The following is a 13,691-nucleotide window of genomic DNA, read 5'->3' as shown; positions in this document are numbered from 1 at the left end:
GGTGGGAACCAGGCATGTAGAGTCCATCCGTTAACCTTTTCTACAAAGACACGGTGGTTGGATCCAAAGATCTCAAATTTGGACTCTTCAGACCAAAGCACAGATTTCCACTGGTCTAATGTCCATTCCTTGTGTTCTTTAGCCCAATCAAGTCTCTTCTGCTTGTTGCCTGTCCTTAGCAGTGGTTTCCTAGCAGCTATTTTACCATGAAGGCCTGCTGCACAAAGTCTCATCTTAACAGTTGTTCTAGAGATGAGAAGGTGTGTCCAAACTTTTGGTCTGTACTGTACATATATATATATATATATAACAATAGATGTGTAGACCAGCTCACTCGTCCAAGCTCTGAACAAAGTAATTCCTCCTGTTTCCCCTTGTAATGCACGGATCCAGACCAAGAGCAAGTCCTGGGCAATGCAGAAAATGGAAGAGATCCAGTAAATAGTTGGGAAGTCCAGGTGGCATGATAACTTGTACATTTATTGAGAAAAAATTAAAAATATGACAGAGCTGGAAACATAGAATAAGTCCAGGACAAATGCATCAGACAACACGTTTTGGCGGTGAAAAACGGCTTCTTCACGGTCTAAGCCAAAACCCACGGCTTGGACAGAGTACACATCGCGGGACCTGTAAGTCTCATGACAACGTTTATTATTAACTATATTCTTTATTCTACAGTCCCCCCGCCCCATCCCATAACTGTAAAACCCAAGATCGGTGATCGGACGCAAGATCGTGTTATCTCGATGCCAACCTTTACAAAACGATTGGTCGAGACTCTTGGGGGGATTGCCCATCACTACCTATGATGCCAATTACAGGCCTCTCCCATCTATTTAAGTGGGATAACTTGCACAATTGGTGGCTGACTAAATACTTTTTTCCCCACTGTACATAGTTACATAGGCTGAAAAAAGACCTAGGTCCATCTAGTTCTACCTTCCTCCACCAATTATACATTTTGTCATTAAGTCATTTATAACCAACAATGTTGTATGTACTGAGATAATCATACAGCTCTTTTTTTAAAGTTTTTATAGTGTCTGCCATTACAACCTCTTGTGGTAGGCTATTCCACAGTCTGACTAGTCTAAAGGCCACTTTACACACAGCGACATCGCCAGCGATGTCGCTGTCTATCGCACCCGCCCCCGTCGTTTGTACATCACGGGTAAATCGCTGCCCGTGGCGCACAATATCACTAATATCCGTCACATGTACTTACCTTTCAAGCGACGTCGCTGTGGCCGGCGAACAGCCTCTTTTCTAAGGGGGCGGTTCATGCGGCGTCACAGCAACGTCACACGGCAGGCGTCCAATAGAAGCAGAGGGGCGGTGAGCAGCCACATGAAAGACACGCCCACCTTGTTGCCGAAGGACACTTGTACGGTGTTGTTCGTCGATCCTGGGGTGTCACACGTAGTGATGTGCGCTGCCTCAAACGACCAACAACCTGCGTCCAAAAGCAGCAACGATACTTGGGATTTGAACAACGTGTCAACGATCGACGATTAGGCGAGTATTTTTGATCGTTAGCTGTCGTTCGTACGTTTCACACGCAACGGCATTGCTAACGAGGCCGGATGTGCGTCACGAATTCCGGGACCCCAACGACATCTTGTTAGCGATGTCGTTGCATGCAAAGCCCCCTTAACTGTAAAGAACCCTTTCCTGTTTAGCTGCTGGAATCGCTTTTCTTCCACTCACAGTGAATGCCCCCGGGTCCTTAGTATTTTCTTTGGAAAGAATAAGTCCTGTGCCATTCCTTTGTATTGACCACACATGTATTTATATATTTACTCGTAAATGAGATCTCCTCTGAGATGTCTTTTTTTGTAAGCTAAACAAATCCAACTTGACCTTAATATTTATGACCAGGGAAAACCATACACTAACCATGAGCCTAACACAATGGGAACCAGGAGATGTGAGGCTACAGTGCCTGTGCAGTGGAAGTGACAGCTCTAGCGTTAGATGAAACACAGTAGTATAACATAATGGGTCAGGAAAAAAAAAGTCTGTCATTAAAGGGCTATAAACAGCTGCCACAGTAGCAGTAGTACAGTACACCACTAAAAAAAACACAATGGGCAGCCATTAGCTGTGTAGCTGGAGTTGCTGTGCAGTGGCAGCAGCTGAGCTGCACAGTTCAAAAATACAATGGGGTAGGTAAGTAGATGTTTGGCACCATACGGCCAGCAATGGTCACCCTAGCAGCAGTACTACAGTAAAAATGACACTTTGGGCAAAGAGTAGATGTGCGGGTGATTGTCAGACTGTAGCACTGGCAGCAGCAAGTCTTGATTTCAGGATTTTTCTTCAGAAGCAAAATTAGAACACAGATGTATTAAACTGGCATCCTTGTTTGCAGTGTGTCAATAGCAAAAAAAACCAATGTCATTAACGTGCTTTACTACAGTATATCACAGATTAATCAATTTGCATTCAACCTAACTATGCAGGTCCAGCACCTGCTTATCACTTGAATCTTTGGATAATTATTCAAAGCCTGAAACTATCACTCCCATTTTCATTGTGCTTCAGCACTGCAGTGGCATACTATAATCTGATTTAGTCCTTTTTCTATCCTATGTGTAGTGAACTGTGCACTCTGACCTTCTATCTCTAGGTTGTACAAACCTAAAATGGCTGCTGCTTTCCCTGCCTTCATCTTGTATAGTCAGTTTACAGTGACTGGCTGTGTTAGTCCATGTGATGTGCTAGCTGCAAGGTGTTAAGAAAAAGTTTCTGATGTCATGAGCCTGCTTCCTGGTTGATGCAAACTTAAAGGGATGCTTTACTAGTTACTATTCATAGGCAGATCGATATTATGTTGAGAAATAAGGTTTCTCTCAAATAGCAGTACTATTGTGCTTCCAGTTGACCGGACACCAACGAGGCCGGCACCCATCTTCCTGAGTGACTGGGCTGTGGGCAGCATTTCACTGCTCAACACAGCCCAGCATCACAGCCCTGCATCTCCCTTCTTCCTCCTTCACTACAGGGTGCCGCAAGCAGGAGTGATGCTTGGTTGTGATGAGCGGGGAAACACTGCCCACAGCCCAGTCACTCAGAAAGACTGGGACCACCTCGGTGATGTCAGGTCAACAGGAAGTTAACGTAACATCACTGGACATCATAGGGCACGGAACCCGGGGTGGTCACGTGAAGGAGATGAGGCACTATTAGCAACACAAGATATCTGAGATAAATCTTGTTTCTCAACATAATATCAATGTGCCTATGAAAACTAACTAGAGAACCACCTCTTTAACCAGTGTGTGAAATGGTGGCAGGCATTATTTGTTATCAATGATCATCACCAATGAAATTGCAAATTATCTTAATTTGCTAGGTCCAGGCAGCTTCAGGAAATTCAACCTGGAATTGATTCATAGCAGATCAGTTACTCATCTCTAAACCAAGCTATGTTGCATGCCACCAGTAGCTAAATGAATTTAAAAATGCTAATGATGAGATAGACAGTAAAGCACCACTCCAGTATTTTTGTTATTGCCCCTCTGGAGTGGTGCTTTAAATCTAAGTCCCCTGACCCCTGTCCTCACCTCGTGGCTGCTTCATCTTCTATAGCCACCTCACCAATCGGTCCTGTGATTTGTGATTTGCCAGCTGCTGAAGGATTTTCTGGAGCATACTTGAGGTCATAACTTAATACATCTCGATGAGAGTCTTATTCTGGTCTTGTTCTGGCTCTCATAGAGATATATTGGGAGCTTGTGACGTAACTTAGCACTTCCAGTGAGTCAAAATTTACAATCACATGATGGCACCACGTGACGGGAGCAGCATAAGTAAAAGGTGAAGCTACCAGAAGGTAAGTATATATCAGGGAGCAGGGAACTTAGATTTAAAGTGCCACCCGAGCTCCAAAAAGAAACAATGGATTGGTGCTTTAAGTCTATTGTCAAGGAATGGTTATTGCAGGTAGTATTTTAACTCATTTCTATTAAGATAGTTAAATACTTGTTGGATTTTCAATACGAAATGAGGATGTATATTCTGTTTTCCTATAGGTTGATCCAGACAGTATTGCAGCGAGAGATGGCCGAATTCGAGAAGGAGACCGGATTTTACAGGTCAGCCTTTCTAAATATGTTCTCTCTTTTTTAGTGACTTTTTTAAACATCACCACAAACACATTTTTAAAAGGTTTAGTCATATTCTGAAAATAAAGAAAAATAGCCTCAAGTATTATGAAATAACAAAAAACACTCTTAGCATCTTCAATCCCCCAGTGTTTTAGCAGGGATTTTCCAAATGTCCCCTTGTTTTTGTTTGCTAGCATGTGACCTCTGCAGTCCGGTTATGTGAACAGTTTTAATGTACAGAACTACAGGCATTGTTGCTCACACATAATAAAGATTGGAGTATCAAAACAGCATTGTCATCACTCAATTTGCGGATTTGATCCTGCGACCTATTGCTGCATGTTTGGTCCCCTTGCCTGCTGAGCTGTTGCCTTTTCTTCTCTGTCCAAATGCTGATTTTTCCAATTGTCTTTCTTCTCCCTTCTTGGTTTGCTCCTCTTGAGGTGTTTCTCATTTTCCTTCAGCTAAAGGGTTTACTTTTTGGGTAAATATCAGTTTAGTTCCTGCAGTAAGTTGATTTGATTTCCTTCCTAGCACCTTTTCCTTTCACATCTATCCTTTCACACCATTTTGCCTTCCTCTGGATCAACATGTTAGGCTACGGGTTGAACTAGATGGACTTAGAGTCTCCCTTCAACCTTAAAAACTATGAAACTATCTATTCTATCTCTCTTTAGCTTTTCCTCGCTACCTTATATTAACGTGCATTAGTTTTCTCACTCTGAGTTTTTGTATCTTCTTTAACCCTTATTAGCAGTGTGTTTCGTCTTCCCCTCTGGTGCTACCGGAGGTATGAGGAGGTAGGAGAAACCCTTCAATTGAATTCTAGGCAGTAATGTCCATAGTGGTATTTTGAGGTGTCTCATTGGGATCTTTCGAGTCTGTGTAGGTACCAGATGGGTTCAGATGCAGCATCTCCCTGTAGTAGTTCTTCCCTTTTCCCCTTACCGAGGTGTGAGAATGTTTATGTTCATAACAAGCATTAGTGCTTCATAAGTGTGGGAGATTGAAGTTTTTTTTGCTTCTCTTTTATAAACGATTTTAAACTTTTTATTAAAACATTCTGACAAAAATTAACCATCAATATGTTTTTAATTTTACATTACTATTAGCATGTTAAAGATATTTGCCATGAAGACTAATAGGGGAAAATCCCTTATAAAATGTTACCTTTACCCAGACTTTTCACTTAGATATGGTGAGGAAGTGACAAAGAAATCAATGCAATGTTGAACATCTCAAACCCTCAGCAAAAAAATACTATTCCAGAAAGAACATTGCACACAATATTAGTTATTGTTATTATTTCTTTATAGAACACCATTGATTCCATTGGGCTGTGCATGATAAGGGGTTACATATAAATTACAGAAATAAGTTACAGTAGACAAACTTGTACAGAAGGGAGAGGGACCTGCCCTTGCAGGCTAATATTCTATAGGATATTTGGGAGAAAACAGTTAGTTGGGGGGTTGTGGCAGCTCAGGGGGTGGTCAAGAGGCAGCGTGGTCATTGCAGACTGTCGGCATCCTTGAGAAATGAGTTTTCAAGTTCCGTATGAAGCTTGCAAGTGTAGCAGATAATATGACATATTGAGGCACAGAATTCCAGAGGACAAGATACTCAGGAGAAGTCTTGAAGGTGGTTGGATGAGGAATCGATAATTATGGAGGAAAGAAGGAGGTCTTGATAAGACCAGAGATTACATTTTGGAGTATTTTGGGAAATTAGTTTGGATATATATGGAGGAGACAGATTATGGATAGCTTTGTAGGTCAGTGTTAGTAGTTTGAATTGGATACACTGGGGATTAAGGGCCAATGATGGTATTTTCATAGGACAGAAACAGTGGAGTAGCGAGGAGAGATGTGGATAAATTGGGCAGCAGCGTTAAGGACAGATTGGAGAGGTGCAAAAGATATAGCAGGGTGGCCACAGAGGAAAATGTTTCACCAATCAAGAAGGGATGATGATGGCTTGCATAAGCATTTTTGTAGATTTGGAGACTGCAGGAGGTGGTGAGGGATTCAATGAGTGTTATGAAGGACAAGGCAGAGTTGAGGGTCACTCTGAGGCAGTGGACTTCGGATACTGTGGAGATTGTGATGTTATTTATTGCTATAGATCGATCAGGTAGGGGAAATAAGTGAGATGGGGGAAAGATGATTAGATCAGTTTTTCCCACATTGAGTTTTAGGCAGCAATAGGAGAAGAAGGAGGATATGGCGGATAGAAACTCCAGAGTTCTGGAAAGCAGGGAGGTAAAATATGGGCCAGAGAGATAGATCTGATTGGCATATAGGTGGTACTGGAAGCCATAGGACTTTATGAGTTGTCCCAGGCCAAATGTATAGATTGAGAAGAATAAGGGTCCCAGGACAGAGTCTGGAGGGACACCAACACAGAGAGGGCATGATGAGGAGGTAGTGTTTTAGCAAGAGACACTAAAAGTGCAATTAGAAAGGTATCAGGGCATCCAGTAGAAAGCAAGGTGTCTGACATTAAGGAAAGAGAGGATCTGTAGTAAGAGGGAGAAGGCAACAGTGTCAAAGGCTGAGGACTGGTCTAGAAGGAGTAGTGTAGAGAAGTGCCCGTTAGCTTTGGCAGTAAGCCATTTCTAATTTCAGTCAGGGCTGTTTCAGTAGAATAAACGTTTAAACATATAAGTTACACAATTTCCCATCTTAGGTTGTCATTGTAAAAACTTTTCATAAGACTGCAGAAGTCATCTTAAACAATATAATGTCAAGATACAAATCCATGCCCAGAGGACATAGATAATGCATAAAAAAGGGGATCTGCTGCACTTCCAATTTAATGAGAAAAACCTAATCACTTAGATACATGCAACACTGGAACATATTCCACACAGTTGTATGATTGTTTAAGACCAGTAATGTTTGAAATTCATATATTTAGGTGAAGAAACATCTTTTTTCATCAAATTTGGAGAAAAGCAAATCTCTTTATCAGTTGTATTAATCATATTTAATAACAAAACATGTAGTTAGAAGAGTACCTTTCTAAAGAAAATATTCATGCTTTACTATGTCTGCATTTGTATATTAGGGTATTGTAATTATTCAATCTTATATATTTGCTATAGAAAAAGTTTAATTGCAGACATTTTATCTGAAGAACAACATGAAACTCCTGGGTCCAAAACCAAAATGTGTACCAAGCCCCCACCTATGGTGTGTTATTCAGTGAGGCTTTGGAATGCCATAATGCCCTAGAGCCTGTGAGAGAGGGCTAACTCTTCACTCCATATAGCTACACTCTTCTTTACCCCATATAGCTATGACTCTGAGTTATATCCTTTTGCTATATAGCAAGGAAACTAGACAAATCTGAATTCTGTCTTCTCTAATATTAAACTGGAATACTTTCCTATTAAAAAGATTTGAAAAAAAATTCAATAAAATATTTTTAAAATATTCTATTATATCAAACAATTTATTCGTTTATCGTAATAAAAGTGTCTGGGCAATCACCGAAAAATGTTGTTGGAATACAAAAGATTTACAGTCACTCATGCCGCTATCTACGAGAATCATTGATCTTCAGAAGGCAATGGGACCTATGTGATACCTGCTTGTTGTAGTGTTGATCTTACAATTTACACATTATATTTTTTGTTCAGATATATTTATCCATCTGCTTGTGTGGCCTGGAAACTGAAAATCTAGTCTGCAGTGGAAGGATAGAATCTCCTGAAACATGTATGCGCACAGACAAGGCTGTGATGGGGTGATAGGAGCAGGGGTACTATCATTACTCATTTCGGCAGTAGCTAACTGCACAAAGATCACATATCACATTCATTTACCGTACGTCAAATAACCTTGCTTTTTCTTTTAGCATTTCCTGTCCTCTCTATTCTTCCACCAAAAGACTTATTTACTTCTCTTGAGCCATGTACTTACCTACGCTGTGCTAAAATGATACATAAAAATTCTTAAACTCTTTACATGATTACTATACCTATAAAGTTAGTCTGAAATAATCAAAACATTTTTGCATAACCTATAGCCATACTTTATTTTAATAACTTTACGTTTGATTAAATATAAGCAAATTATTAATACTGAGTATGCTTAATATGCAAGCATTTCTTTTAACTTTTAGGGTAATGTGGCAGTATTAAAATATGTACATGCTGCAAATACTAGCCTTAAACCCTTACTAATATACTGTATTTTTTGCTTTATAAGACGCACCTGATTATAAGATGCACCCCCAAATTTGGTGAAGGAATAGAGAATTTTTTAATAAATGGGGTCCGTCTTATAATGCCAGTGTCCGTCTAACAAATCATATAGGGTATACAGTGCCTACAAGTAGTATTCAACCCCCTGCAGATTTGGCAGGTTTACACATTCGGAATTAACTTGGCATTGTGACATTTGGACTGTAGATCAGCCTGGAAGTGTGAAATGCACTGCAGCAAAAAAGAATGTTGTTATTTCTATTTTTTATTTTTTATTTTAAATGGTGAAAAGTTTATTCAGAGGGTCATTTATTATTCAACCCCTCAAACCACCAGAATTCTGTTTGGTTCCCCTAAAGTATTAAGAAGTATTTCAGGCACAAAGAACAATGAGCTTCACATGTTTGGATTAATTATCTCTTTTTCCAGCCTTTTCTGACTAATTAAGACCCTCCCCAAACTTGTGAACAGCACTCATACTTGGTCAACATGGGAAAGACAAAGGAGCATTCCAAGGCCATCAGAGACAAGATCGTGGAGGGTCACAAGGCTGGCAAGGGGTACAAAACCCTTTCCAAGGAGTTGGGCCTACCTGTCTCCACTGTTGGGAGCATCATCCGGAAGTGGAAGGCTTATGGAACTACTGTTAGCCTTCCACGGCCTGGACAGCCTTTGAAAGTTTCCACCCGTGCCGAGGCCAGGCTTGTCTGAAGAGTCAAGGCTAACCCAAGGACAACAAGGAAGGAGCTCCGGGAAGATCTCATGGCAGTGGGGACATTGGTTTCAGTCAATACCATAAGTAACGTACTCCACCGCAATGGTCTCCGTTCCAGACGAGCCCGTAAGATACCTTTACTTTCAAAGCGTCATGTCAAGGCTCATGTACAGTTTGCTCATGATCACTTGGAGGACTCTGAGACAGACTGGTTCAAGGTTCTCTGGTCTGATGAGACCAAGATCGAGATCTTTGGTGCCAACCACACACGTGACGTTTGGAGACTGGATGGCACTGCATACGACCCCAAGAATACCATGCCTACAGTCAAGCATGGTGGTGGCAGCATCATGCTGTGGGGCTGTTTCTCAGCCAAGGGGCCTCGCCATCTGGTCCGCATCCATGGGAAGATGGATAGCACGGCCTACCTGGAGATTTTGGCCAAGAACCTCCGCTCCTCCATCAAGGATCTTAAGATGGGTCGTCATTTCATCTTCCAACAAGACAACGACCCAAAGCACACAGCCAAAAAAACCAAGGCCTGGTTCAAGAGGGAAAAAATCAAGGTGTTGCAGTGGCCTAGTCAGTCTCCTGACCTTAACCCAATTGAAAACTTGTGGAAGGAGCTCAATATTAAAGTCCACATGAGACACCCAAAGAACCTAGATAACTTGGAGAAGATCTGCATGGAGGAGTGGGCCAAGATAACTCCAGAGACCTGTGCCGGCCTGATCAGGTCTTATAAAAGACGATTATTAGCTGTAATTGCAAACAAGGGTTATTCCACAAAATATTAAACCTAGGGGTTGAATAATAATTGACCCACACTTTTATGTTTAAAATTTATTAAAATTTAACTGAGCAACATAACTTGTTGGTTTGTAAGATTTATGCATCTGTTAATAAATCCTGCTCTTGTTTGAAGTTTGCCGGCTCTAACTTATTTGCATCTTATCAAACCTGCTAAATCTGCAGGGGGTTGAATACTACTTGTAGGCACTGTATGTCACTCATAGCCCCCCATCCTAAAATTAGCCCCCTTAATCTGGATATGGCCACCTTATATTGAATATAGCCCCCTTGTGCTGGCACACGTCCCCCAGTGATGCCACATGTCCCCTATTGCTGGCACACATCACCTATGGCTGGCACACATCCTATATGGCTGGCACATGGGCCCTATAGCTGGCACATAGCCCCCTGTGGCTGGCACATGGCCCCCTTTTTCTGGCACATGGCCGCCTGTGGATGGCACATGGCCCACCGTGGCTGGCACACGGCCCCCTGTGGCTGGCACACGGCCCACTGTGGCTGGCACATGGCCCACTGTGACTGGCACACGGCCCCCTATTGCTGGCACATGGCCCCCTGCGGCTGGCACATGGCCCACTGTGGCTGGCACACGGCCCCTTATTGCTGGCACATGGCTCCCTGTGGATGGCACATGGCCCACTGTGGCTGGCACACGGCCCACTGTGGCTGGCACACGGCCCACTGTGGCTGGCACATGGCCCACTGTGGTTGGCACACGGACACCTATTGCTGCACATGGCCCCCTGTGGATGGCACATATCACCCTGTGTTAGATATCACCCCCAGGCTGCTGCTTTTAGTAAAATAAACTCTTTCCTTACCTTCTGCAGTGCTGTCTTCCCTCGTGTCTCCCTCCGTGCGGTTGAGCTCCGGCCTCCTGCACTTCCTGGTTCTTGGTGCCGGTCATGTGATCGGCACAGCAGAGTGATATCATTTCTGCATGCCTGATCAGTGCTGGAGGAGGTGAGTAAAGAGTGTTTTATTTTACTATGTGCAGCAGCATGGGGGCCATATCTAACACAGGGGGGCATGTGCCATCAAAGGGGGGCACAGACACATATAATATGCGCCGCCGCCCCAGCCTGTCACTGCGGTGCAGTTTCAACACCACGGTGATGGACAGCGGCAGTGCATATTATATGAGCGGGAGCAGGAGATCTAACTGTGCCACCTGCAGCTTTCACCTGCCCCCAGCACCGCTCCAGAGCTGCCTCCACCTCCCCTGGACTCTGTAGTGTGTGTATATATATATATATATATATATATATATATATATAGCCCCCGTATACTTGGATTATAAGACGCACCCCCTACTTTCCCCCACAATTTGGGGGAACAAAAGTGCGTCTTATAAAGCGAAAAAAACGGTACATACTCATTCTCTATCCAACAGTAATTTATACAGGAAAATATTTTTGCTAAAAAAATATGGCAGCCACACTGCTGGATAGTGGGATGAACTAGAAAAACTGATTTCTTTTTAACTTTGCTGTGATACAATGTTATATTAACAATTGGAGCCATTTAATTGGAGATAACGCATTTAAATAAAAATACCCATAGTTACTTATTATTTGATTATATGGCTTGGAATGTAATATATTTACCAAAGCTGACACTATTTCTTACACAGTAAAGTAAAGTTCGATAATTTGGCCAACGGGCATTCGTGGGAACAGTTTTACCCAGTTATTGGCTCATGTACACACGCAGCAGATTAACTGATAAATGAGCAAAATGCTGATTTGTCAGCTGATTGAGAGGATGGAAATGCCTTAAATTAGCATCAATAAACTTGTAATATCATGGGATAAATTGCCTAGACTATATTGTACAGTGGGGAAAATAAGCATTTCATTTACTGCCAATTTTACAAGTTTGTCCACCTTGAAAGAATGGAGAGGTCTGAAATTTTAATCGCAGGGACACTTCAACTGTGAGAGACAGAATCCCTCTCAAAAGATCCAGAAAATCACATTGTATGATTTTAAAATGATTAATTTGCATTTTATTGCATGAAATAAGTATTTGATGCAAATGAAAAACAGAACTTATTATTTAGCACAGAAACCTTTGTTTACATTTACAGAGGTCAGATGTTTCCAGTAGTTCTTGACCAAGTTTGCTCACACTGCAGCAGGGATTTTGGCCCACTCCTTTATACAGATCCTCTCCAGATCTTTCAGGTTTCAGGGCTGTTGCTGGGCAATATTGAGCTTCAGCTCCCTCCAAAGATTTTCTATTGATTTCAGGTCTTAAAACTGATTATGCCACTCCAAGATCTTGAAATACGTCTTATGGAACCACTCCTTAGTTGCCCAGACTGTGTTTCAGATCATTGTAATGCTGGAACACCCAGCCATGACTCATCTTCAATGTTCCTACTGAGGAAAGAAGGTTGTTTGCCAAAATACAGTATTGTGATACATTGCCCCATACATCCTCCCTTCAGTATGATGCAGTTGTCGCGTTCCCTTTGTAGAAAAGCACCCCCAAAGTATGAGGTTTCCACTACAATGCTTCATGGTTGGGACAGTGTTCTTGGGATTGTACTCATCCTTCATCTTCCTCCAACAGCAAGTAGAGTTGATACCAAAAAATTTTATTTTGGCCTCATGTGACCACATGACTCTCTCCCATGCTTCCTCTGGATCATCCACATGATCATTAGTGAACTTTAAACAGGCCTGGCATGAGCAGGGGGTCCCTGCATGCCCTGTATGATTTTAATCCATGATAGTGTAGTGTGTTACTAACAGTAATCTTTGAGACTGTAGTCCCAGTTCTCTTCAGGTCATTGACCAGGTCCTTCCGTGTAGTTCTGGCTCTTTTCTGAACTTTCTCATCCTTATCCCATGAGGCGAGATCTCGCATGGAGCCCCAGACTGAGTAAGATTGACTGTCATCTTGTGTTTCTTCAATTTTCTAATAATTGTGCCAACAGTTGTTGCTGTCTCATCAAGCTGCTTGCCTATTGTCCTGTGCCCATACCAGCCTTGTGCAGGTCTAAAATTTTGTCCCTGGTGTCCTTAGACAGCTTTTTGGCCTTAGCCGTGGTGGAGAGGTTGGTGTGTGATTGAATGTGTGGCCAGGTATCTTTTATACAGGTAATGAGTTCAAACAGGTGCAATTAATGCAGGTAATGAGTGCAGAGTAGGAGGGCTTCTTAAAGACAAAATAATAAGTCTGCCAGAGCCAGAATTCTTGCTTGTTGTTAGGTGATCAAATACTTATTTAATGGAATAAAATGCAAATTATATATTAAAAGTCATGCAATGTGATTTTCTGGATTTTTTTTATTCTGTCTGTCACAGTTGAAGTGTACCTACGATAATGATTACACATCTCTCTATTCTTTGTAGGTGGGAAAACTTGCTAAATTGGCAATGTATCAAATACTTTTTTTCTCCACGGTGTATAACAAAATTACAAAGCTGCCAATAAATTAATCAAGAATGAGTAGTTATTGAATTATAGAAAGTGAAGTGTTGATAGACAAGTTAATGATATGCAAATGATGAAAAAACGGAAAGAAAATGTTCAAAACATTTTTATTTATCCAGTACAGAATATGACTTCCAAACACTGAAATACATGCACATATACACCTTTCCTTGCTTTAAATGAGTTGCTAATGGTTGTTTGAGCAATGTTCTTTCATGTTGAATACACTTGGTCACAGAGCACTCTTTGATATTGTTGACCAGTGACGTTCCAGATGTGCACAATGGGGAACAAGTCTGGGGACACTCCAGGCAAAGGTAGAATGTTTAAGCTACATAAGATGCTCAAGTTGCACAAGCAACATGCAGACTGGTGCTGTTGTGATGAAAACAGATGA

The 13,691-nt window shown here is 41.8% G+C and overlaps 1 protein-coding gene across 1 annotated transcript in view; it reads left to right on the top strand.

Annotated features, from left to right (window-relative positions):
• The window catches only part of PDZRN4 (PDZ domain containing ring finger 4), a 303,501-nt gene that overhangs the window by 251,044 nt on the left and 38,766 nt on the right, over positions 1-13,691 (top strand). The window contains exon 5 of the mRNA XM_075344988.1: positions 4,038-4,100. Coding sequence (XP_075201103.1) covers positions 4,038-4,100 — 63 coding nt within the window. The remainder of the gene's footprint in view (positions 1-4,037; positions 4,101-13,691) is intronic.

The sequence above is a fragment of the Anomaloglossus baeobatrachus genome, chromosome 4 (genome assembly GCF_048569485.1).
Source record: "Anomaloglossus baeobatrachus isolate aAnoBae1 chromosome 4, aAnoBae1.hap1, whole genome shotgun sequence".
In the NCBI taxonomy this organism is placed as follows: domain Eukaryota; kingdom Metazoa; phylum Chordata; class Amphibia; order Anura; family Aromobatidae; genus Anomaloglossus; species Anomaloglossus baeobatrachus.
Note: the sequence above shows the minus strand (reverse complement) of the source record. Positions and strands in the feature narration are given on the sequence as shown.